This window comes from Magnolia sinica, chromosome 3 (genome assembly GCF_029962835.1).
Source record: "Magnolia sinica isolate HGM2019 chromosome 3, MsV1, whole genome shotgun sequence".
Taxonomy (NCBI): domain Eukaryota; kingdom Viridiplantae; phylum Streptophyta; class Magnoliopsida; order Magnoliales; family Magnoliaceae; genus Magnolia; species Magnolia sinica.
The window spans coordinates 87,981,884-88,008,869 of record NC_080575.1 but is presented as its reverse complement, the minus strand read 5'-3'; the positions used below and the strand labels follow the sequence as shown (position 1 = coordinate 88,008,869).

Here is a 26,986-nt window from a genome sequence, read left to right as displayed (position 1 = left end):
ACTTATCTCTATATTTGAGTTGGCCCTGCCACTCATGTCTTTATTTGAGTTGGCTCTGCCACTCTTCTTATTATTGAGTTGGCCATTGTTACTTTTTTATTTGTTGAGTTATCAATTGCTACTCTTCTTTTGTTGAGTTGACCATTGTCACTCTCCTCTATATTATATTGGTCATTACCACTTTTTGAGTTGACCATTGTGAATCTTCTCTTTATTATATTGGCCTTGTGTTATCTATCTTTAAGGCTTGGGCATGTGTCTTGCTATTTCAGAACCTCCATGATTTAAACACATTCTCTATCAATGCAAGTGATGTGTTGAAGGTATAACAACTAGTGACTCAATATTTATTATGGACATAATGCGTTACGAGTAGCGGCTCGCTCGTTTGACACGTAATTTCGTGGGTTGTTTGGCATGGTATACAATCGATGTATGTAAATCGTCATACGTGTTACATCACTTTTTCAGGATTGGATGTCGCAAATAGTTACTCCATAAACACATCATGTTACGTAAATCCTCAATCGCGTTGTGGTGTCGCCTTTAGATGTTCGCACAAATCCACGTTAGCATTGGCCGTGTCGGCGAATATCTATAGTTATATGATGCGGGTCGAGTCAGATTTTATATAAATTATATTCCACATTGTGATGATCACTACATATAATGAGTCGCACACACGATACTAGGCGTGCATCTCATGTAGGTTGTATGCGCATACTGATATCTCATGTATTGGTGGAGTACAAGACGTATCAGAACCCTTACGTTACTTTTATGAATCTTATGAATTATTGTTAATTTTAAAGGATAACCATCACTATGAGTAGGGCATTGACCCTCTCCCAACTGTACAGATTATGCATGTGACGTACAGATTGAAGACCTAGTGAATAATATCCCTAAGGAAGATTATGATGAAAGAATAAGAAGACAGATTCATGATTTAGTTTTGTACTTCTGCTGCGAACTCGATAAATGTAATAAGATCCCATTGAGAGGGCATTTGATTATTCTTTTTACTCTGATGAAATATAATCAATACAGTTGATTTTATTTTTGTGAATGTTACTATCATGAATGTATCTGGATGTGATCTAAATGAAAAATAAAATAAAATAAATAAGGTCGATTTTCAAAAGCATCCAATTTATATATCATTAACACCTGGTTTTCTCGGGCACGAGTATAAACTCTAGCTGTGAAAATTCAGAATATTACATTACCTAAAAGGATCAACATTAGTGCTTTGCCGGGGGTCATTTCTTGAAAGGATCAACACACACAGGTGCTTTACTCTGGATTGAACCAAAAATGGTCTTGGATGATTGTCTTATCTTATTTGTTATTATGAATACCAAATCCTTATTATTCCTATATAAAATGTCAATTCAATACTTGTCATTGATCATATTTATGTTATTGAGTTACATTGGTATTATGATAAAATTTTCAATTTTGGGAAGAATGTGACCCTACGGCCGTCGCGCTCACACCCTCTTAGATTGTTTTGCAAGTGCAGAAATGTAGTATGATCAAGCTAATAAGTTCTCTAGTTTTATTTTTTAAAATTTAGGATTAGTTGAACGTTACTTTTATTTTGCTCATATGAGTAGTTTATTTCAGATTTTAATGTAATTGAGAGAACTATCAAAGAAATTTAGTTATTTCCCTTTAGATAGTTATGATCTCCTGTGTGAATGATGTGAACCATGTGAATTTGAATTGAAATTTGATTAAATATACCTCGTGGATCCGAGATTTGGATTCGGGCCTAATCAACCTGAGTATCGAATTTCGAGGCATGACACATCTCTTCACCATCACCCAAAATTGGGACGAACTGTTGAAGGATTACATCGTCTGCTTCAATGTAGAGGCAGTACAGGTGGAAGACTAATCTGAACAAATAGCCTTGGCTGCCATAATATCTAGCCTCAAGGAAGGCTAATTTCTTTTCTCGATCGACAAAAATCCTCTAACCACGTTGGTCGACCTACTCAGTAGTGTAAAAAAGTATTGCAATGCGGAATAACTCTTCAGCTCACAAATGGCCACTCGAAGTGCATTGAGCTTGGCCAAGGACTGAAAGCAGAAGGAGGGACAGCCTCCCTCGGTTAAAGCAAGAAAAGAAGAGACGACCCTCGGATAGAGGACATCTCTCGAGCAGACGACAAGAGAGTAGGTTTCACTCTTTCACTCCCCTGAATGCCACCCCCGAGCAAGTCCTCATGGAAGTGCACGATAAGAAGATCTTGAGATGGTCGAACAGGATGAAGGCCGACTCCGACAAGCACGACAAATGGTAGTACTGTCACTTCCACTGTGACCACGACCAAAACACCGCCGACTGCTTTGATCTCAACAAGGACATTGAATCACTCATCCATAATGAATACTTGCGGGAATATGCTTATAAGAAAAAGGACGAATGACCAGGTCAGAGGAGCGAACAAGAGAACGACAGAAATAATAAAGCGATGGCTGAAATAAACACTATATTCGAAGGATCTGCTGGAAGCGGGGACTCGAACAGAGCTCATAGAGCTCACGCCAAGACATAAGTAGCTCGGGACATCACGTCAACCTCACCAGCAGAGCCCCAAAAGAACAAAAGATGGTCCCCTATGACTTAACGTTCACAGAAGAGGACGCACGCGGAGTCCACTACCCTCACGATGATGCCCTAGTGGAGACCATGATTGTGGCCAACCATAAGGTGCATCGCATTTTGGTGAACACGAGTAGTTTAGCCGACATCCTCTTCGCCATAACTTTTAACAAAATGGGGATTAGAAGGTCTCGACTCCGGCCTGTTTAAACACCTCTACTCGGGTTCTCAGGAGAAAAGGTTACCTCCGAGGGAAGCATATTACTTCCACTTACCATGGGAGAAGGTCATAACTAAGCCACAGTATGATCGACTTTTTGGTCGTCGACTGTCCCTTAATCTAGAACATTATCCTCAGATAGTCGTCCCTCAACATTATGCGAGCAATCGTGTCGACTTATCACCTCACTATGAAGTTTCCGACCGAGCACGATGTTGGGCAGGTTAGGGGAGACTAGCACGAGGTTCGCCAATGTTATTCCACAACATTAAGGGTAAGAGCATGGCAGCATACAATGGTCATCACTTCCCTTGACCCCTAGGAAGATTCACCCGAAAGAGGATCCCCCGTAGAAGACATGGTGGATGTTTCCCTTTGCGAGACCGACATGTCCCACACTATACAGATTGGTTCATTACTAACCCCGAGTTTATGGGGTGAGATCATCGACCTACTGAAGAGATACGCAGACATCTTTGCATGGTCTCATAGGACATGCCGGGCATCAAACATGAGGTGATGGTCCACCGATTAAATGTTAATCCCGACCACCGACCAGTGAGGCAAAAGCGACAAGAATTCGAGCCAGAACGGTACACCATCATAGGAGAAGATGTTGGGAAGCTCCTCGAAACCGAATTTATTGAAGAAATCTATTACCTCAACTGAATTACTAACGTAGTGCTAGTGAAGAAGTCCAATGGAAAGTAACGCATGTGCGTTGACTATGCAGATCTGAACAAATCATGTCCTAAAGATAGCTTTCCTCTGCCGAGGATCGACCAGCTGGTCGACATTATAGCACGACACAGACTGCTTAGCTTTATGGACACCTATTCAGGCTACAATCAAATCGCTATGCACCCCCATGACAAGCAAAAGTTGACATTCGTCACCGACAAGAGACTCTACTGCTATAAGGTCATACCCTTCAGGCTGAAGAATGCTAGAGCCACATATCAGCGACTTGTCAACAAAATGTTTGCCTCGCAGATCAGACGTTCGATGGAGGTCTACGTCGATGACATATTGGTTAAAAGCATCAAGGTCATAAACCACGTGATTGATCTCGTGGAGATGTTTGCCACCCTGAGAAAGTACCAGATGAAGCTGAACCCAAGCAAATGTACCTTTGGAGTAATATTGGGAAAGTTCATCAGCTTTCTAGTCAACTAGAGAGGGATTGAGGCAAACCCCGACAAGATACAAGTGTTGCTAAATATGAACTCACCTAAAACTACAAAGGAAATTCAGTGTCTTACGGGCAGAGTTTTCGCCCTCAACAGGTTTGTTTCTAGAGCTACCGACAAGTGACTTCTGTTCTTCCAACAGTTAAAGGGTAAGGCAAAACCGACTTAGATTGACTACTACAAACAAGCCTTCCAGCAGCTCAAGCAATTTCTGGGGTCGCCCCCTCTACTCTCAAAATCCTAGAAAGGAGAGCCATTGCTGCTTTACCTGGTTGTCTCGAATGCAGTAGTTAACTCGGCACTGATATGAAAGGTCAAAGGTAAGCAACTTCCCGTCTACTATGTCAGTAAAGCACTAGTTCCTGCCGAAACCATATATCCAAACATCGAAAAGCTCACGTTGGCTTTAATAATCTCATCTTGCCACCTTCGCCCCTACTTCCACGCCCACACCATTATGGTCCTGACCAATCAACCCCTCCGTCAAGTACTCCAGAAGCCCGAAGTCTCGGGAAGATTAACAAAGTAAGCAATTGAGCTCGGCGAATTCGACATTGAGTATCGACCCCGAATTGCCATCAAAGGCCAGGCTGTAGCTGACTTCATTACTGAGTTCACCAACATCAAGCTCCCGGAACAACCCAAAAGGATCAAGGAAGAGGCAGACACCCACGAATGGATGCTCCACATTGATGGGTCATCCAACTCTAAAGGCAACGGGGCGGGGATCATCCTCGTAGCACCCGACCAAACTTGCACCCAATATGCCTTAAGATTTGGATTCCCAACATCCAACAACATGATAGAAAATGAGGCTCTCCTTATCGGGCTCAGACTAGCGAAAGCCATGGGAGCTTAAACTTTGAAAATCTACAATGACTCTCAACTCATCGTTAACTAAGTGGCTGACGAATACCAGGCAAAAGGGTAAGAAGATGATCGCTTACCTTCATAAGACAAAAGATCTCCTCGGCCAATTCAGCAAATCCAAGCTCACCTTGGTACCTTGGACTCAAAACTCTTGAGCTGATGCCTTGACAAAGCTGACAGCCACGGCTGACGATGACCTCGTCAGGTCGATTCCTGTTGAGTTCTCGCCCGAACCCAGCATCAACCAAATTGAACTAGAGGAAGTACTTCCCACCATGTTAGTTCTAAGCTGGATGGACCCGATCAAAGATTACCTTTGAGAAATAAACTACCCGCCGAAAAGCTCGAGGGACGTAGGATTCAGAATGGAGTAGCTTAGTACACCATGGTGGGAGATGTCCTCTATAAAAAAGGATTCTCCTTACCATACCTGAGGTGTCTTAGGCCCGATAAAGCCGAGTACGTCTTAAGAGAGATCCACAAAGAGGTCTTCGGTAATCATTCGAGCGGAAGATCACTCGCCCACAAGGTAATCAGACTAGGGTACTTCTGGCCGACCATCAAAGAAGACGCCCAACAATATAATTAGAAGTGCGACATATGCCAGAGGTTCGCTACAATACCTTAGCAACCTTCCGAGCAACTAACCCCTATGATCGACCCTTGGCTATTTGCCCAATGGAGAATCAACATCATAGGACCATTGCCGACAGGAAAAGGTCAGACCAAATTTACCATGGTAGCAGTCGACTACTTTACTAAGTGCTCTGAAGCCAAGCTACATCAGCCGTCGGATCCTCTCATTCTCTAGATGCCCAAAACCACTTGTCATTCCAATTCTTGTTAGAAGACGGATTGTCTGTAATGAGGGCCTGACCCTTACTTACCTACGCTGAGAAGTAATGCCAGCCCTGATGCTTGGGATTGGTCTTCGCCCGATATAAACATAAGAACTCCTCAGCAGTCAGCTTGGTGTTCCCGAGCTGAAACCACAAGATGTAAGTCCCTAACAAGGCCCTCCAGGCATTGGGGATGATCTGACCCAGGGCCAACTTCAAACGAGCTGTGACCTCCTTGATGATGTGGTGGATAGGGATGGAGGCCACACTGTAAAGAGACCAGGTATATGGCCACCTCGCCCTCACGAGAATCACCTGAGATTTCACCAAGCTCTAGAGCTTAGAATACCACGGAGGCTGTTGCTTAGTACTCCGACTTAATCCGAACTAGGTTGGCATCCCTCGACCGCAGCCTAAAAGGGCCGATATCCATGGGCCACTTAACGGAGGTCTGAGCTGTAGCCCTCTCAACCGGAGCCGACTCTGCTGTTCGACTCTGACTCAGCGGTACTGGAGATGGCGGGCCCGAGGGAGCCTCAAACAGAGAATGTGTACTCTCCGGCTCAGAGTCCCCCTCGAAAGCCATTGGCTCTGCTTGGTCATCTAAAATGTCGGACATGTTGACGCAGGGATGAACGTGATGAGGTCGAGCACCGTCTCCCTTAAGAGGATAACTATTCCGAATCCACAGAATTTCTCTAGACTCCTCATAGAGGCTTCTCGAATCCATGATAAAGAAAGCAAGTAAAATAGAAAATAAATTCTATAAAATTTGAAATTGATTAATGAAAGAAATAAATGAGTTCAAAACCCTTTAAATAGAGGTACCAAGCAATGGCTGAGAAATCAGAATTAAACTACGACTAAAACTCCTAGAATTCGTGACTTACTATAAATGGTAAACTTACTATTTATAGACGGTCGTGATGTCTACTAGCATGCAAGGTTTTCGGCCAAAAATAGTAAGTGTCCTATTTGGCTTCACCAAACTATTCTCCTAATTATTCTAAGCACTTTTCATGTTGGACACAACTCCTAAAGCTCAACGGATGAAGAGTTATAATCAAACTAAAACTTGCTATTTATTGTAAAAATGGACTTAAAATAGGGAAACGACCGTCGATCCGGGGGTATTTTGCAAATCCGGTTTGCATAACACGGTGTACCAGGGTTGGTTGGCTAAAGTAGCTTGTTCTACCCCAAAATCATATATTTTACGCCTAATAAGTCATTCCAGATTGTGAGATACGCCCGATCTAAGGTCTGATGGTCTAGATCACTTCCGTCGTCGACCGGGCCTTTTCTTATCCATCTTGGCCATGAAATTGTCCACGACTTGCTCTACATCACATTTTGACCAAAAAAGACAGAAAAAAGAAGCAAGGACGATCGGAGAAGAGGAGAGAGATGCCGGAATAACAGAAACCTGACTTACTGAAAATCACTTGCTCTCGTAGTTAGGAAGAGCGTAGGTTCAACATACGAAACAAATAAAAGGAATTTTTGAAATCTCCCCACTTTTATAGAAATCTTGGCCACCAACATTAATGGTCCACATTTAATGCCGTAGCCGAAGAGGCGTTACAGCTCACGCCTCAATCCATGTGGCGACAGACTATTTGCTGTCCGACCAGACCTCCAAGGCAAAGACACATGCCCACATGAGATTGGCAGAGAATTGAAGAGACGCCACTTCAGCGCACGCCTCATCAAGCGCGCCCCTACGATCATTAATGATCCTCCTCAAATCTGCTTCGACCGTGTTTCTCTCCCCACCAATGATGACAAACCTAACTGACCGCCCGACCTCTCGGGCGCGAGGCATCACGTCAGTCAGTTTACACCTACTTACTTCCTGAGCTAACAAAGGATGCTCGGAAGTACGGGGGCTACTGTTATGGGTGAAAATGAACTAACCAGGAGCGACCAGTATGAGAAATAACATAAAAGCACTTCAAGGAAAATAGTTTGGTTCCAACGTCTGAACACAACTTTTACGAACGGATCGGCTAACCAACCATCAAGCGGAGAGTTCGGCTCTAGTCGGCTTCTCGCTTATCTCAACCGACGAACTATCATACGAATCAACCTGACCATAATAGATAGTCCGACTTTGGAAGATTGGCCTCAACTCCCGACCTGTAAGATGACCTCGGCCTTCCAACTCAGAGGATGACCTTGGCCATCTACCTCAATCTTTTCAAAGCTCGACCATTCTGAGAACTTGTTGAAGAGATCCTTCCGAGATCTTAGTCGAGGATCTCAGAATATCATCCTAATATAGGAGAAGATTTCCTCTACAGCTCGCGCCTACCAAGTAAGGAGGATATCATATATGGCACCACACCTATCTGTAAATAGAGAACCCACTTTTAAAAAAAAAGGGTATGATAGCAATATATATCAAAAACCTTGGGTTCGACTAGATCCGAATCGGGCAGCATTGACTTTGGCATCAAAGAGTCCCCTGCTTTGTCTCCATTGTTATCTCTCTCTGCAGCCCCGTCAGTTGTCTAAACCAGAATTGGGGCTTTTTAGCATCAACAGTATGTGTGTGTGTGTATATATATATATGTGTGTGTGTGTGTGTATATATATATATATGTGTGTGTGTATATATATATATAAAACGTCCTTTTTCTTTAAAATAGGTGCCCCACATAAAAATGTTTAAGAAAGAAAATTCATGGATGGTTGGTTTCCATTCAACCAATATAAGGCTAAATATTTATATTTTTTTTTATTATTATAGGGCCAGACGATATATACCCGGGATCTTCAAATCTGGAGGATTTTCGGTGCATGTACCTTCCACTGTTAGACCCATCATACCAACGATTTGGATTAGTGAACCGTAGGCACTACTCGTATCAATTAACAGCATGTTGTAAGTCTTCTTCATCGGGTAATCTAATCCATCCAATCTTTGGCCTTTATACCGCCTCAATCTTTTATGACCGTCCGTTCGTAGGCCAGCTACGGACAGGATCTTCTAATCTGAGATATATTCGAATAAATCAAAGGCCTGTAGACTCCTAAACTGATCGCTGGACCCCTTTTATACGGGCACGTCCCAGGTGGATCATGACCCTTATAACTCTAATCCAGGAGATTTTCCACCAAAGCAACGGTCCAGAAATTTTGCCTTGGGCGATGGGCCACACTTAGATGGGGTCACGTCCTGATGGATCAGGACCCTATAACCTAATCTGGGAAATTTTCGACCAAATCAACGGTCCAAATTTTTTGCATTGGGCAATGGTGGGTCACGTCCTGATGGATCAGGACCTTATAACTCTAATCTAGGAGATTTTCAAACCAAATCAACGGTCTAGAAAATTTTCCATGGTTGATGGGTCACGTCCTGAAGGATCACGTCCATTATAATTCCAATCTTGAAGATTTTCCACAAAATCAACGGTCCAGATAATTTGAATATATGGACATCTCCTGATGGGCCAGGACCCATAATTCAATCTGGGAGCGACCAAATCAAAGGTATAGAACTTGAGCCATGGGTCCCACTTTTATGGACGCTTCCTGATGGGCTATTAATCTATAATTCTATTGTCGGAGATGTTCAACCAAATCAAAGGTCTAGATATTGTGCCACGTGTGGTGGGGTCCACTTAGATGGGTGTCTTGTACATTGGACACGGCTGATGGATTAGGACCCTATAACTCCTCTCTCAGAGATAGAGAGAGAGAGAGAGAGAGAGAGAGAGAGAGCATGAAGAACAGCAACAGCAGCAGTGAAGAGGAGCAGAGGAAGGAGAGCAGCCCAAATCTCGACTGGAGATTCAACCAAACTCTCAGAAATGTTCAAGGGTATTTCAATTTTCGATCTTTTACAGCTCTTTCTATGTTTATAAATTTTTCAGAAAACGACCATGAACCCTTTCAAATGGTTCTGATCTCTCAATTTCATTCAACTAAAAAAAAAAAATCCTATATGGGTCTTTTGCAATCTTGCGTTGCTTGCTGGAAATCGCACGGAAATGATTCTGGTCTGTCAATTCGCATATTCTAGTTGGAAAATTCATTTGGGTATTGATCTTTTAGTACTAGAAATTACATCGAAATGACGAAGATTTAAAGAAATGGCATTGATCTATTGATTCAAAGTATCCGTTAAGAAAATCCATCCATTAGTTATTTATTTTTAATTTTCATATTTCGTTTTTCGATACTGGAAATTGTGCAGGCACTGTTACGTATTTATTTATTTTTTGGGGGTGAACTGATGTTGGTCTTGATTTTAGTGATTCAATGGAAAGTTTCGGTCCGGCTGTGTATGTTTACAGTTTTATGCTCAGATAATCTAGACCGCGTTGGATCTATTGATTTGAATAATGCAATGAGAAGTTTCATTTGGGTTTTTCAAATTTTGAATTTTGGACCCAAAACTACATGGGTAAGATTATTTTCAGTGTGTTATGCTTCTGATTTCTTGATTTTCTCGACTCAATTTTGCCTTTTTTAATTTGAAAATCAGCAAAAATTTTAGTATTATGGTTTAGGAGTTGGTGCCCCTCTTGTTCCATTTAGTAAATGATATTTTTCATGCAAAATATCATGTTGGTTCCATGGTGATCGATCTGGACTGTCCGGTTGGTGGGCCACCTCACATTGCACTACAAAGAAAAAAGAAGAAGAGAAGAAGATTAGTTTAAATGTGTCGGTGAAGAATCACCAGGATGAGAGGAGGCTGAATAATTATATATTTAATTTATAAAAAAGCTCAGAAATTTAAGTGGTTTCAGAGGAGCATTTGGGTGTATTTGTGTATGTTGTGTTCATGGGTAGTGTGAACACAATTGTATCTGAGGTTCTGGCGCCTGGCTTTGGTATCAAGTTCTTCATGGATGTCCGTCTGAGAATCCTTTGGGTTGTGGACATCCGTTCAAAGTAGCTGAAGATTCTTTCTTTGCCTCTTGTTTCTAAAATTTAGGAGAACTTTGAAATCCTTGAATGGGTTGCAGTGAGCTGCATGTGAAATCCTCTCTCTCTCTCTCTCTCTCTCTCTCTCGTGGGTGGAAATTCGTGAGCTTTTGCTACTTCTGCGACATGGCATTGTATGAGGTGGTTGTCATTGGCAGTCAGTACTTTTATTTTGATATGTTAAGATTGTTCTTTCTTTCTTCTACTTCTTCTTCTTCTTCTTTATTTATTAATATTTTTTCATTCTTTATGTTGTCCAGTTTGCTTAAAGGTCGCAGCTTCCCTGGGAAGGTTTTGCTAACTCGAAGAGCAGAGCCTTTGAATGAACCCTTTTCACCCATATCCCCCTCAGATATTGAAAGGAGTCACTATGAGAATGATCTCGGACCAAGTGAACGTATGGACAGTTCTTCTGAGGTAATATTCAGGAAACCCTAGATACCAAAAAATTGTTGAAGTGCCTGAATCAGAGGTTCCGTGGATAACAGGTGTTTAAATTTGAGCAGCTCTACATGCCACCTCATGTGCGGGAGCCAAGCCATCCATCATTTGGGTCCAACCTTGCATTTCGCCTGGCCCAAGAGTCAGGCAGTCCATTCATTCCCAAGAAGTGGACAGCTAAAATGTTCGGAAAAATTTATTTATTTTTTATTTTTATAGCTGTTCATTTGGTGGTATACAATGAATGGACTGGCCTGATCTTTTTTGGGCCAAGCCATCTAGACGCTGGTGGCCACTGATTTATGGCTTGGATGTTCCACGTGCCAGCTTGCTACATGCAGCAGTGAGTAGGGGGCAGGAGTCTAAATGCTCCCGGAAGTAGCAAACCTCTGTACAGCATATTTCTTCAGGAAAGTAATGAAAGCGTCCTTTTTTTTTTTTTTTTCCCCTTAATAGGGAGAAGTTCAAAGTACTGGTGACATGGCGAACAATTCAAATGGTAATAAGTTAAAGATACCGATTACAAAAAGCGAGAATGCATCTGGACATCTGCAGAAGTCCTTGTCAGGGGCTAGATCTACAGATTCTGCAAGGATTGCAAAGTTCACAAAAGAACTGTCTGGGCCAACTGTCATATTGGGTACCTTTTTTTTTTTTGTAATTTTGTTTTCCTTGATTTCGGATTGTTTGTTTTCTTTTATTGCATTTCCTAGATGGCCTTTAGATATTGCTTCATCATCTTTCTTGCTTTGAGTTTCAAGCAAAATGGAATTTTGTATCTATGTCAGTCGAGATGATTGTTGCAAATGAATTTCCTATCTTAACAAACACAACCCAGTTGCAACTTGCAATCTCATTTCAGCTATGCTATGGTCTTGACCTAGCTTGATTCTTCATATACTATTCTTCTAAAAAATTCTTCATCTTTCAAAGTTGGCTTCTAACAGTTTGTGAGGAAATGATGGGAACTGATGCATAACGGCATGAATGGTATCCTGATGCTCGAATTCTCTACAGGCTAGGCCAATGGTTCATTTATCCAATGGCCCCAGGAAAATTTTCCTATTGGGATCATTGATGATCCTTAGTTCCTAACCATTAGATGAGTGGTTTATGAGTATTTGGTAGGAAAAGAATACATCAAAGACCCAGAAGGATGTCCAAAGACTGGATTTGCAAGAACTTCCAATCTAGAAGTTTCTTGAAGTATTCCCCATTCACAAATAGGCCCATAAGTTCAGTGGTCTGGATCACCAAACAATGGGCAGCACTTGAGTGGAATCAGCACAGCTGGTTGCCATTTATGAACTGATGCATTGGGAGTCCATTGTTCGAAGTATCCTCGTTATTATCGAAATATCCTCGATATCATCCATATTTGCAGCTCGGCGATTCTGATAACACTGGAAGCAATATCGATAACACTGGTAGTATAAAAAATTCCAAGTATTAGTGATGTATCGCTAAGTATCGCCAATGTATCACTAATATTTTGACAGTGTAAATTCTAGGCATCACTTGTATTGCCAATATTTTCAACTGTGTAAATTCCAGGTGTTCCTTGTATTGCCAATGTATCAGCGATATTTTGATAATATCGCCAATGTATCAATATTGTCAAAAATCTGTTTATTAAAAAAATGCCCATTACAAATTTTTATTTTTTTATGGGTCCATGGTTGTATGCAGTGTTCAATTTGTCAACGATAATATCAATAATATCGCAATATGTATTATTATTACAACATGGGTAATATTGAGACCACAATATTTCATTTCCTTTCTAGTTGTTGACGATTTCTTGGTGAAATATCGTGTGTTGTCGATATTCTGAAATATCGATGGATGGATGGAAGCTTGGATGGTTGGATTGATAGATGGGATTATTGGATGGATTGGTGGGATTGTGGACTAATTTCTTATGATCGCACATGCTTTTAGGCCCTTGTTAAATGGAAATTTATTATGTATACATTCTTTTTGCAATTTTTCTATTCCTAAATATGCAAATATGTGTATTAGTATCTCCTTAAGTTTCAAGGAAAATTCCACCGTTTTCCCCAATGTTTCCCCTCATTTATAGTTATCGGCGATATTATCAGCGATATCAATCTTTGATTTTGTATCCTCGGCCAATGAAACTTGTAGCGATACCGATAGTTCGAACACTAATTGGGACCTGATGATTCCTCTCTATTTGCATTTGTTAAGCCTAATGCTACAAACTTTGTGCTTGGACTCAAAGAGAACAATTATCGCCTTCCTTTTTGATCTTTTGGGATCACACCAGTAGTCATAAATATTCAGTGGGAAATTTATGATTTTCTATCTCATATCAATTACATGAACTGGTGATTCGGTTTATAGCTTGAAAGGATTCTAGACGGAAGAACAAAAACTAATGGATGCATGAGATGCTGGTGCTTCTCATGTAATTAGGGCCCATTTGGATGCAGTGTCAAAACTGGGGTCCAGAGAGAAAACCCTCATTTCGATCCGAAACAAGGGTTTTGCGGTCTGTTTGGTTGCCACCTGCAATCATTGGTTTGAGACTCACCCGATGATTTAGGCAACAGGTAGACGAGAACCCAAAAACCAATCCAATTGGTTGAAGAAATAACAATTACGGGTATCCTCTGCAGTTGACAATATGTCCAAATGGGTCCTTTGTCTTTTAACCTTGTTGTATTATCTTGTTTTGGATTGTGAATTTGACACCTCGTAATTCTAATTTGTAATGATGCTGTTGATATAAGCAAATATCACCTTTTTGCCTCTTTACCAGCAAAAGAGGTGAGATTTTTATTCACCTTGTACATTGGCTCCATCAGGGTCTTGAGAGTTTTTACCCCAACTTCTAACAGTCTTTCTAGCTTTTTTTTTTTTTTTTTTTTCTAGCTGACCTTCTACATTTTCTCTTTAATTCCTTATTTAAAATTCAACTAACTTTTCTTCATATTTACTTTTTCCCCATCCTGTAGAGAAATTGCGGGAGTTAGCTTGGAGCGGTATACCACCATATATGCGACCAAATGTATGGAGGCTTCTATTGGTATGTCCAGTTCTTAACAACTAGATAATGATGTTCGGAGAACAATATGAATAGGAGTATTGGACTTGAAATTAAATGTTTAGTTCTTGGATCCCATACAAGCATCAAAAGATGTGATCATTGATGCATCTTGTACTAGGCACAGTGAAATGATATTTCTTGTTTAGGGTTTAAACATGGTTATGGTGTTTTTGTGGGCATATGTGTTGCTATGACTGTATTTCCTGTGTCTTTGGGAGAGAGACCATTGCCACGAGTTCCTATCGATTTAACACAGATTACGGGCTTTCTCAAATTCAAGATGGGCTTTAACAGTCTTATCTTTCAACAATAAGTTCTGGTCGAAGCATGAAATGGCTCGTTATGCTTTTGAAGAAGCAGGACTTGATAGCATATCTTAATTGTCATTTGAAATTGATAAGGATATCATCATCATCATCATCTATGCTCTATCCGAGCTAATTGGGGGCTACAAGAATCCTATTCTGCCATTCTACTCTATCCTTAGTTAAACCATATGTCATTGAGCCTTTTCTTGCTACCTCTGTGACTCCATCCATTCGGCCTTCCTCTTAGAGCCTTCAGTCTGAACCAACCCATATCTACTAACTGGTGTAGTTCTTGATCTCTATTGCACATGGCCAGACCATCTAAGTCTACTTTCCCTCATTTTATTACCCATTAGTGCTGCTCGTAAGTTCCCTCGAATGCATTTATTTCTAATTATATCCTTCTATTCCTTTTCATCCATTTCAACATCATCATTTCTTGACTGCCCAACATTCTGTTGCATAAAGCATGGCTGTTCTTGTAGCCATCACATAAAATTTCCCCTTCAGCTTCTTTGAAATGTATAAGGATTTTTTTTTGGACATCTGTGATGGTAGCAATTGTGCCATATGGTTCCCAGCCCAGGTAAAAGATGAGGGTTGACGTCAAGTGGGCCACCAGTCATCAAACTTCCACCAAGCAATCATGAGAATTCCATGGTATAGCCATGAACCCAGTAGAGTATCTGTTAAGTGGGGTCACATCTGGTTTATGGTCTTGCCATGAACCCCATGGGGAATACCATGAACCGATCCATGGTGTTACCATGAAATCCATGGAGCATCCCCCAAAGTCTCATCACTGCTGGGTACAACTATTGGTGCTTTTGGTTACCAAGGCAGAGAAGGGTGCATTATGAGTTGTTACACTGCTTCCTTTGTTCAAGGCAGAGAAGGATGCTTATATATCTGTGGTTGGGTGACACCATAACCAGATGAGACAGAGGGCCGCCTCTTGAGCATAAGGGCACAGGCCGTGCTCATGACAATCTGTTCACCACGTTGATCACGTTGGGATCCAATGTGTCTAGTATTGGTGGCAACACACCGAAGAAGTTGCTGAAGGTTATATTTTTTTTGAGGAATTAGGCCCTTAGTTGCATGATCCTTCATTGAGGCTTGCCTTTTTGCTTGGTCAAGGAATAGGCAAGACCAGGTATGGAATGGAAGACTCTCTATCCTGACTTAAACTAAAATTGCTAAGATGCTAACTCTTTCTGGAGATTGATGTGGAAAGGTATATGCATGGTAGCTCTCTATGTATTTAATTTTGGATGTAGAATTTGCTCATCTTTGTTAGCGCTGTTTAGGGGCACTATACTTTTGTCTTACATAATGCAATTTTTGTCCCATATACTTATCCATGACTTGGATGCAATGTGCTGAACGGCTTCCTTCATGCTCAGATCATTATAGTCTCTGAAGAGGAACTGCAGAGTCCAACACCATGACAAATGTATAGTTTGCTGATGCCCAAGAGTCTGCTCATGCGAGGCCCATGGTTTGTTGTTCCAGATCATTGAACAGAAGGACCTCATAACAGATAAGGGTGTCTGAAAACTCTCCAAGATGGGTCAATCCTAACCTTTTTCTCTATGACCGAATACACGGATGAAGAATAAAATAAAGCAGTGGTCCACATTTAGCTGAAAATAGACCAAATGTTGAATGGTTTGGAATTTGGATCTTCCTTTATGGGAGATTTTTGGGGCATCCTACATGGTGTGGCTGAATATATTAAAAGTCATAATCACCGAATCAGGGCCCCATGTGTATGAATCCTTGAATCAGCAAGCTGTAGTGCTGTACATTTATTGTGGGCAGGACTCTATACCTCCTCTCAAATTGCTTTCATCTAGTGTCACACATTTTTGTTGCTTGTTGAAGTTTAAATATGAGCTGACAACAGGGATATGCACCGCCTAATTCAGATAGAAGGGAGGGGGTTCTGAGGAGAAAGCGGCTTGAGTATGTCGAATGTGTTTCTCAATATTATGATATTCCTGATACGGAACGTTCAGATGATGAGATCAACATGCTCCGCCAGGTGATTTATTATAGAGCTCAATAAATGCCTACCGACCTTTTTTCATTCAGTGCATTGATGGTATTTTCTAACCATTTACCATATGCCTCTCTGGGTTTTTTGCCTTTGTTAGATTGCTGTTGATTGTCCACGGACTGTACCTGATGTCACTTTCTTTCAGCAAGTAGAAGTTCAGAAATCCTTGGAACGCATCCTCTACACATGGTTAGATCTCTTTCTGTATTACCTGCTTTTATGCGTGGCAGTATGGGAATGGGTGTTTTCTATCTTATGGATAATCAGATATATTATTAGAAAGAAAAAACAAAAATACAAAAAACAGAGGGCCACAAGGATGGCAACAGCAACTACAGAGAAAACAGTAGACAAGCAGCAATATGCTGCAGCAATACCTGCATCATCTTTTATTAACGAGGAGATTGGTTGTACTCACACCATCTTTAGCGAGATGGCACACTTCGGAATTAGCTTCTCTAGGAACTAAAAAAAAGTAGACAACATCACACACATCCTGCACTTTGTTAATTGTGTTCACCACTTTCCAAGAGCAGGAACGATGATTGCCCCAGGAAATGGTGTTACTGGAATTGCCTTCAAAGATAACCAGCCCTTCCACAAACTCTGTAGCAAGTTTGCACTTGAAGCAGAGCCATTGCCTTCAAAGATAACTGGCCCTTCCACTAACTCCATAGCAAGTTTGCACTTGAAGCAGAGCCACTGCTTCAGAATATTTGATCCCGCTCCAAGAACTCCCCCTATACTGTAAGGCCCAGGGTGTCCCTATGAGCACCTGTCCAAGTATGGGGTTTGGGTGTTAATCTCAGAGTGCTTTTAAACAAGGGTCTTTAATCTTTCATGAAGTTCAATTATTGTTTACTAGTAGAAAGACCTCATAATAATGCAATTATTAGTGGGTCCCACTATTTACACCCACATTTTCTTTTATTTGCATTCACCTATTTTCCATTTTGGGAATGGAAATGCAAATCAAGATATCATTTCCCTTGCTTGATTTTTAAGTTACACTATTAGTTTATTTATTTATATATTATTAATATTTTATTTTATCAAAAAAGGTCATACCAAGCCAGCCTTTTGAGGTCAGTTTTTCAAAATTTGCTCCAACTATCGGTCTTTGTAGAACCTTATATTTTCAATCTCTCATTCTAATGATGGTAACTATGCATTGAATTCAACAACAACTCATGCAGCAATATCTCAAGTCTTAGAGAATCCCTGCCAAAAGTTCCTATTTATACAGAATACAACGGAGGAAGTGTTACGGAAATACTTCTGCCAAAGTAATAGGCTTTGGATGAGTAATAAATGGATCTAAATTTCAAGCATATTGTATTGCAGGTGGTAATACAGTTTTCTGGGGAAGTTCATTTTTTGTGCATGGTGAATCTAAAAAGAAAGGAAGAAATAAGATAGGCAAAGTATTTCTTTAGGAGGGTCCTGATGCATCAGGACCGGAATAGTGTCCTGTTCCGCCCATTCCATACAAACGGGGAATGTGGTTTACTGGCCTGGATGTTGATCTATGGGGCCACACAGTTTGATGTGGATGCCCCCCAAAACATCCAAGATTAGATTCTCTCAGTCCAATCTCTGGCAGTTTTTCTGGACCATTTCCCTTCTTAACTGTCAATTTGTTAGCCACTGATCAAAGGGTTCCATCTTCCAATCTTTGAGATTTTTGGTACATCTGCCATCAATGGCGGGTCCTGTCAGATGAAACCATGGCCCCTGCCTGTACAAAATAGATGAATCAGCACACTTTCCACATCCTGATGCAGGACCCAAGAATTCCTTTTCTTTGCATGGTCCTTCGTGATCCTGCTAAAGAATGCACAGGGATCAATGGTTTTGTCATGCCTTCTGTAATTGCATTCTTGTGAGAAAACTCAAAAGTAATTGATGTAATTTATTATTAAAAGTTTATGGCTTCTTCTACTTCTTTTTTAATTCTCTTGTAATCATGTACTCGCAACTTGATTTCAGGGCCATTCGTCATCCAGCGAGTGGATATGTTCAGGGAATAAATGATCTTGTCACACCGTTTTTTATTGTTTTCTTGTCGGAACACCTAGAAGGCAACATGGAGAATTGGTCCCTTAAAGAGCTCGCTCCACTGATAGTCTCCAATGTGGAAGCTGATTGCTACTGGTGTCTTTCAAAATTGCTTGATGGCATGCAAGATCATTACACTTTTGCCCAACCAGGGATTCAACGCCTTGTTTTCAAACTGAAGGAGTTGGTACGGCGGATAGATGGTAGTTTCTGTTTCTTTCTTTCTATTTCCTTTTTGAATGATGGTACTTTGTGTTTCTCTCTGATGTTCACCCTATATTTCTTCTCCTTACACCAGTGCATTTAAAAAAATAAAATAAACTGCCTTCAATGACAATTCAAAACCTTGGTTCCTTGAAATTGTTCCCAAGTTCAGTTCAAATGAGTCAATGTAAAACATATTGATTCTGTAAAAAGGGTGGGGTTGATCATCAGCAGGACTAATTTTTCTTACAGATCTTCAGATGCAGTACTTGTAGCCCATTAAAACGATCAGAGTCAGTTGAGTCCAGAGTCTATCAGCTATCCTTTGATAGTTGCTTCTTCCGTACGTTTATCACACTCCCAGGGAAGCCAGTTCCATTTGTAAATTTTGATGCATCTCACCCTGGTTTCAGTCTCTTCCACACACCATGTCAGCATACCTTTGAGTAGGTGCTTTTAATATGATCTTAAGTAACTTCTTTTTGGCTGTGAGAGAGGGAAAAAAAAAAAGAAAGAAAAAGAAAAGAAAAGGAAAGGAAAAATAAATAAATAAAAGTAACGACTGATGTTCCTTTTCCACACGGATCAGAATGTCTGTACCCATATTCATCAAAGCATCAGAAACAAGTTGTCTTGCCAATATATGCAGTGTCTTTTGCAACTTCCTCTACCTTTTTCTTTTGTAGAATCTCCTTGGAGGGCCCATGATATCAAGCTTTCTTGAGGATGGAGTGATTCTCCATTTTATAGATGCAGTCTAGATTCCCCTAATTTGTAAAAATTGATTCCTTAAGAGCATCATATATGGTGTTTTAGATGTTATATCCCATTTCTGTTATAGGATATGGGGTCTGATGCTTTGGTAGTATAATCAAGTTTCCTATTCTGACCAATAGGGATCTTTCAATTGGTAATGCAGACTGTTCCGTTGTATGCCACTATGGATAGAACTTGCCCCATAAATCTTGGGTCTCCTTTCCAGTTAAACGTGGATTCTCGCGTTTCTCTTCTTAATCTATTTGTGGGCCAGAAAAAGGTTACCACTGGCCTACAAAGGAGATTTTGGGGAATGGTCCATCCATGGTGGGGTGCAACAGACCAGTGGTCTGGACTACTGAAAAAAATGGACTTCACTTGTTCAAATTGAAAACCCAAGTATATTGTGGAAAGCCTATGGTTGTGTAATTCTTTACCTGTCAATTGTTCACTATTAATTAATAATGCTGAATCTTTATGATTTATCATTTGGCCATGTACAAGAACCTGTTTCAAGACACATGGAGGAACAAGGGCTGGAGTTTCTTCAGTTTGCTTTCCGCTGGTTTAACTGTCTTCTGATACGTGAGGTTTGTTTCCCATGATTATCACTTCTCATCTATTTGTACTGGGATTCATCTGATAAGGGGCTGATTTGAATCTTAATATTTTCTATAGATACCTTTCCATTTAGTTACACGTTTATGGGATACTTATCTTGCGGAAGGAGATGCCTTGCCAGAGTTTCTTGTGTACATATTTGCCAGCTTTCTTTTAACGGTAAGTTTGTGGGTCTTTTTTTTTTTTTTCACTGCCTTCATCATCTTCTCTTCTTTGTAAGGATAAAGGTAGTTGCCATAATTTCTGCAATGCGTCTTTTTCATGAGGATTGCTAATCCTTCACATGGTGTGTGACAAAAAGTTACTTCGTCTCTCACTATGTGACATGTGGCATATCAGTTGAAATACTACTACGTATCTGTCTACTCTATACCAGTGTCTATACCATTCATTTCTTCCTGGTGGGAATCACCTTATCAATGGGTTTGGTGGCATATAAGCATCACAGTGGGCCCCATCAAGATTTCAATGGTGGGCATTTCCATCCTCAATGTTTCCTAGGGTGTGGTCCACTCAAGTTTTGTATCTGCCTCACTTTTGGGCTCACATCCAGAGTGGATGTCACATAGATAATTTGCATCTCTAGGAATAATAAAAAAACATAACACTATGATCGATACCCCACTTTTTGATCTCATAAATAGAGGGCAATAATTTCCAAGGAACAAGCATATTTGTAGAAGCCCAGTCGATGGCCATGCTAGAATTTTTGAAGGATCCACATTCCAAGATGAAGCAGATCAACAGCCCTCCTGCAAGGCGAGAATTTTTACTTCAGAAGTAGTTTGCCTCACCCCACAGGCCTGAGAAAGCCAACAACATATTGCCCTTGTGATTGTGAATTGCACCTCGCATGCCTGCGGTGCCCATTTTCCCATAATGGGCACCTGTTGAAGTTAAATTTGATGTGGGTGGGAGGTGGGGGAGTTCAAAATTTGGGTCTCTCTTGGCATTTATTTGGGAAAATCTTGCTAAAAGTATAGGAAAAGAAAAAGTAAATAGCACAAAATCAGAAATTATTGGGGATCAAGGTGTTATTTTTTATTTTTTAAATGCTGAAAATTTAGGAATATTATCAGGTAAAGATTGTTTTAGGAAAATTACAAGGAGAATATCGCTATCTTGGTCAAAATGCCAGAGATATTGGCGTATTTATCTCCTCTTTAATATTCTCAACAAAGAGGTGTATATTGTTGCAGTGGTCAGATAAGCTCCAAAAGCTTGATTTCCAAGAGATGGTCATGTTCCTCCAACACCTTCCTACAATGAACTGGTCACACCAGGAACTGGAGATGGTCCTCTCAAGAGCGTACATGTGGCACACCATGTTTGAAAGCTGTCCAAGTCACTTAGCTAACTAGAGCAATTCATCATCATGTAACCACCCAAGTAAGCTGATTTTTCTGGTCTCTGTCTTTCTTTCGGAAGAAATGGGTTTGTTTCCTCTTTTGTGTGTGTGTTTTCTCCCATTTTTCCTTCCGTTTGTAGGAAGGAAATCAGTGTTTCTTCTGTATTCGTGAATGTATCTGTATGTTACAACACTTATCTCTGTAGACCTTTCCTCGAGTTCAGGATTTTTTTTAAAGGAAAAAATTATATGTATATATATATTGAGAGAGCAACACCTTACCATGATGGTTTCCATACATGTGTGTTTAGATACAGACAATTTTTCCCCCCCCCCTTTTTTTTTTTTTTTTTTCTTTTTGTTTATTTATTTAAATTTGGTATTAGAAGGAAAGGGTATCTCCCCAAATAGTGGACAGGACTGGCGATCATAATTAGAATAGAGGGTGGATGCATTGAAAAGGGTGGGTGTATTTACACTTTATTGTGTTTGAATTGCTATTGCTACTTTGAGGTTGTGTTTGTATGGAGGAAAAACAAAACATGGATATGGGAAACTAACAAGGAATATTGTTGAAATAAAATTTCTGTTGCTTGTTTTGGAGGGTTTTTTTTTTTTGAGAATAATGGGGCCGCTGAAGCATCTCTAGGTCAAGCCCATGAGAGGTAGGGACCTTAGTCCATGCTCACCAATATTAAATAAGTCGGGCCTTTGTAAAGATACGGGCTGCAATCTAGCCTGGTACCTGGTAGTTACATTCCCGACCCAGGTCCCTCAAAATTTCAGCCCACACCTACTCCAAAGTGGGCCGGGTTTGGCAAAAACCGCTTCAGTGACTGAATCTCACATTCTTTGAGAAAATGCAACAATTGTAAGCACTTAAGGTACATGTTCAATATAGAAATAAAACAAAAGATCATTTCATGAGTTTATTCCTTACTCAAATCTGCAATGATCTGGTCCGTTGAGCCAGCCCAAATCATGTTCCAAGGAATGCATGAATCATCTGACACCCTAAAAGACAACGAATCAAACTATGTAAAATGTGCAGATGAATCACCCTTTTAAAATAGTTTACTCAGCACTAAGCATGCCATGCCAACTACCATTCGAAAAAAAAACAGCTCAAACTTCCCAAATTAGACGTCTGTAGGTTTCCACCATTCGAAGAAAAGCCGCTCAAACTTCCCAAAATAAACGTCAGTAGGTTTCTTTGTGGACTGTAAAAGTGGACACTGCCAGATGCTGACTCTTCGGTGAGTATTATGGCTATTAATGAATTTTAGCGGCTGCTATAGGTGGGCTCAAACCATGTTATAACATGGTTAGGAAATGAAATAAAATGGAAGGAATTAGCAGGTCTATCACCAAACATGGTTAGGAAATGAAATAAAATGGAAGGAATTACCAGGTCTATCACGCCATAAATTTGGATTTATTATTATTATTATTATTATTATTATTATAAAGATGTACGCGTTGATTTAAAATGTACGGTTATCAACTCAGTTAAATCATCCATAATATCACAAGGTATCTAATGCATAGAAAAATGTTCAAATATGATATATAAATCAACTAATATCAAAAGTTCATCCCATCTTATTATTATATACCCAAAATTTTTGAAAACACTCAACATCATTGCAAAAATGTAACTCTTAAGTCCAAAGCTTGTCTAGCTTTGTTGGTGAGCATTTCATAAATTGGAAGGAATTACCCAAAAAAAAAGCTATTAAAAAGTTAAAATTGCCATTGTAATGGTGTGGCCACAACAGTCTAATTATGGACCTGACCATGGTCAACCTGAGTATTAACGGGCCCAAGAGTCAACGGACAAACCTGACTTTCTAGAAATTGGGCTTTTGATTTTGGGTGCAACCTTGCCTACTAAAATAATAAACATGCTTGCTTTATTTACACCCATTTTCAACGCTTTGAAGTGGACCAATGGAAAGCGGCTACATATTGACACTACGGTTAGGTACTCACGAAAGTCCTACTCATGCTTTAAGATATGTTCAACAGATCTTCCTTCGATGATACGTATTGTTCACAACCCCAAGTGTAGGGTCGCAAGGTAGTAATAATCTCGGTAAGACCGAGGTCGAATTCACAGAGACTGATCTTATGCGTTTTTGAAAGTAACTAAAAAAAAAACTAGAAGAAGATGTAAAACTAATTCTGAAGTAATTGAAAGAGTAATTATGAATTAAGTAATTAAAACTAAAAATTTAAAGGTGGGAACTAGAATGCCAAGGATCCATTTGTAGTAATCAGGGAGCCATCCTGCTTGATTCAAGTAACACAATTAGAATTAGAGTTTTATCTTATTTAATTGGAAAATATATTAATAAAACCAAATCTGAACTTCCATTGACCTAATTCTCAATGAAGGAGAACTATGATAATTGACAGGGATTCCATCACCAAACAATGCCCAGGAGACAATGGCAAACAACAGGATTTACCAATCTCATAATCTCAAAGTAGGAGAATTATGAAGATTAGGAATGATTCCATCACCCTACCATGCCCAAGGGATGATAGTGAACAATAGGACTTGCTAATTTCACAATTTCAAATCAAGAAAAGAAGATACTCAAAGCTATTGCAGATCTACTGTAATTTGAGTCACAATAAACCATTAAAAACTGAAAGTATTCCTTAAATATCAAATTAGAATCCATGAAGTTCAACATAAACATGAATCAAAGCAGTAGAAACATCCCATCATACTACGAGCTTCACCTCGTAGCCCTAGCTAAGAGGTTTAGCCAACCATAGACGTGATTGGACCAAAGTCTTTTAAGAAAAATATGAAAACAATTAAGAAAGAAGAAGAAAAACTCTTGGCGATGACTTCTCCACCCTTTGCTCCACTCCTTAAACCCTAGAAGATGCCTAAGAACATCCTAGGGAGTCCTATTTATATTCGTGGAACTCCAACTTTCGCATATAGTTAGAAAACTCTAAAAATCGCGTCAAATTTACGTAGTTTACTAAAATAGACTTTACATTGCGCAGTTTTTCAAAATAGACTTCACTCTGTGCAATTTCATAAAATGACCTAGAGTTTCAAAATATGCTTTTCAGGACGATTTCAAGATTCATTTTCTCTACTTCAAATCTTTAATTCTCTTCGTTCCTTACTTAGTTTTCTTGAATCATTGGCATGTGAATTCTTCAATCTTGGTCTCATAAGATTCATCCCTTACCTTAGTGATTCTTGAGCATCAAATCCATGCTTTTAACATCCTTTTCAATCTAAGCTCTTAAATTCATATTGCAATACAAACATGAGTAAAATAAAACATTAAGCATTATCATGTTCATAAAATCAAGATATAAATAGGAGATAATATGTAATATTTGACCCTCGACACAATCCCCAACCAGCATTTTGCTAGTCCCAAGCAAAGTATGCGAAAAATATTTTGAGAACCACAAGATAATTTCTATAAGCTTAAGTGGTTTTAAAAAACAATCCAAATAATAGAATTCTAAAATACATCAATGTTGTGCATTACCTTCTCTTAAACTCTAGCACTCGGTAAGTTTCATAATCAAGTTCAAAGCATTAATCCTTCAATTAGAACAATTCCAAACATTGAGTTCCATGGGCGTATAGTGAAGTCTAGACTTATCACAATCCAAGGTTCAGTTCTTCACTTTCATAAGAACATTGATAGTTAAAAGAGCATTCAGAACAACCGAAACTTGCCTTACAGTTCATCTTTTAATTTCCTTTTTTATTCCTCCAGCTTTTGGTTTTTCCGTCGATAGCTTTCATGCTATGTCAACCTTTTTAAAGATCTTTAATAGGTAGCCCTTTTCGACCACAACTGTTTTTGTTTAGCTGGGTATTTTCTTTTTCTTTCTTTTCAATTCTCCCCATTGAACATGATGGACAAATTCCCCAAGTTGGTTCCTTCCATGCTTAATAATCATCAAGTTAACAATTCAATATCAAACTGACACTTTAATGTGTAAGCTGGATGTGACATGTGAAATCATGATTCAATCAATGTTTAAAACTTCTAATCGATGATCAATGACTTAACTTAATTTTGAGATCTCCCAAATGACTAAAATCCAAGAGACGTAAGGCATCAACATTAAATATCTTGTAATTCTAATTCATGGATTAACTTCGAGATCACTTAAATTTGAGAAATTTCAGAAAATTTTCTCAAATTTTCACAACTTCGCCCAAATACTAAGAACACAACTAATTAGCCTGCCTAATCCACACCCCCAATCTAAAATCTACATTGTCCTCAATGTAAAAGAGATAAACATTCAATGCAAATGAGGCAACGAAAAGAAAAGGGAAGTGATGGAAAGGTAGTACTTGAATAAAGAATTCTAAAGTTTTTTTTTCAAAATATCTCAATGTGAAGATGAGTTATCATAAGAATTAAACTATCAGAAAACAAACTTTCCTAAACAGTAAAAAAACAAACTATTCTAAACAACGAAAAGCAAACCATCCTAATCCTAAATTCTTTGAAAACAATAAACCTAACTAGGAAAACAGGGAAAAACTACTTAGTCATGTCGCAAGGTTCTTCCTCCGGTCAGTATCTTGATAAATTTCTCAGTAGGTTTCGTAATAAGATCATCCAAAAGCTATTGGTTCCTTCCATGCTTAATAATCATCAAGTTAACAATTCAATATCAAACTGACACTTTAATGTGTAAGCTGGATGTGACATGTAAAATCATGACTCAATCAATGTTTAAAACTTCTAATCGATGATCAATGACTTAACTTAATTTTGAGATCTCCCAAATGACTAAAATTCAAGAGACATAAGGCATCAACATTAAGTATCTTGTAATTCTAATTTATGAATTAACTTCGAGATCACTTAAATTTGAGAAATTTCAGAAAATTTTCTCAAATTTTCTCAACTTCGCCCAAAGACTAAGAACACAATTAATTAGTCTGCCTAATCCACACCCCCAACCTAAAATCTACATTGTCCTCAATATAAAAGAGATAAGCACTAAATGCAAATAAGGCAACGAAAAGAAAATGGAAGTGATGGAAAGGTAGTACTTGAATAAAGAATTCTGAGGGTTTTTTTTTTCAAAATATCTTAATGTGAAGATGAGTTATCACAAGAATTAAACTATCAGAAAGCAAACTTTCCTAAACAGTAAAAAACAAACTATCCTAAACAACGAAAAGCAAACTATCCTAATCCTAAATTCTTTGAAAGTAATAAACCTAACTAGGAAAACTGGGAAAAACTACTTAGTCATGTCGCAAGTTTCCTCCTCCGGCTAGTATCTTGATAAATTTCTCAGTAGGTTTCGTAACAAGATCATCTAAAAGCCATTTTTGCAATAGGCTTGGATGCCCTAGAGCATGATTTTCCAGAGAAATTTATGTACTTTAGCATAAAGTTTTCTTTTAATCTCCTGAGGTATTC

At 39.4% G+C, this 26,986-nt stretch overlaps 1 protein-coding gene across 1 annotated transcript; it reads left to right on the top strand.

Moving 5' to 3' along the window:
- Positions 1–9,404: 9,404 nt before the first annotated feature.
- On the top strand, positions 9,405–21,829 carry LOC131240157 (GTPase-activating protein GYP1-like). The gene is made up of 10 exons (XM_058238231.1): positions 9,405–9,561; positions 10,935–11,091; positions 11,572–11,755; positions 14,097–14,167; positions 16,406–16,543; positions 16,656–16,747; positions 18,548–18,819; positions 20,081–20,166; positions 20,255–20,356; positions 21,397–21,829. The coding sequence occupies exons 1-10, from the start codon at positions 9,464–9,466 to the stop codon at positions 21,556–21,558; spliced, it is 1,362 nt and encodes a 453-aa protein (XP_058094214.1). The 5' UTR covers positions 9,405–9,463; the 3' UTR covers positions 21,559–21,829.
- The last annotated feature ends 5,157 nt before the right edge of the window (positions 21,830–26,986 follow it).

Bases quoted from the DNA above. Each gene is read 5' to 3' on its own strand.
- LOC131240157 (XM_058238231.1), top strand. From the start codon at position 9,464: ATGAAGAACAGCAACAGCAGCAGTGAAGAGGAGCAGAGGAAGGAGAGC. The intron at 14,168-16,405 runs GTATGTCCAGTT...AGCTGACAACAG, and splicing joins ATGTATGGAGGCTTCTATTG to GGATATGCACCGCCTAATTC. The intron at 18,820-20,080 runs GTAGTTTCTGTT...GCCATGTACAAG, and splicing joins GTTGGTACGGCGGATAGATG to AACCTGTTTCAAGACACATG.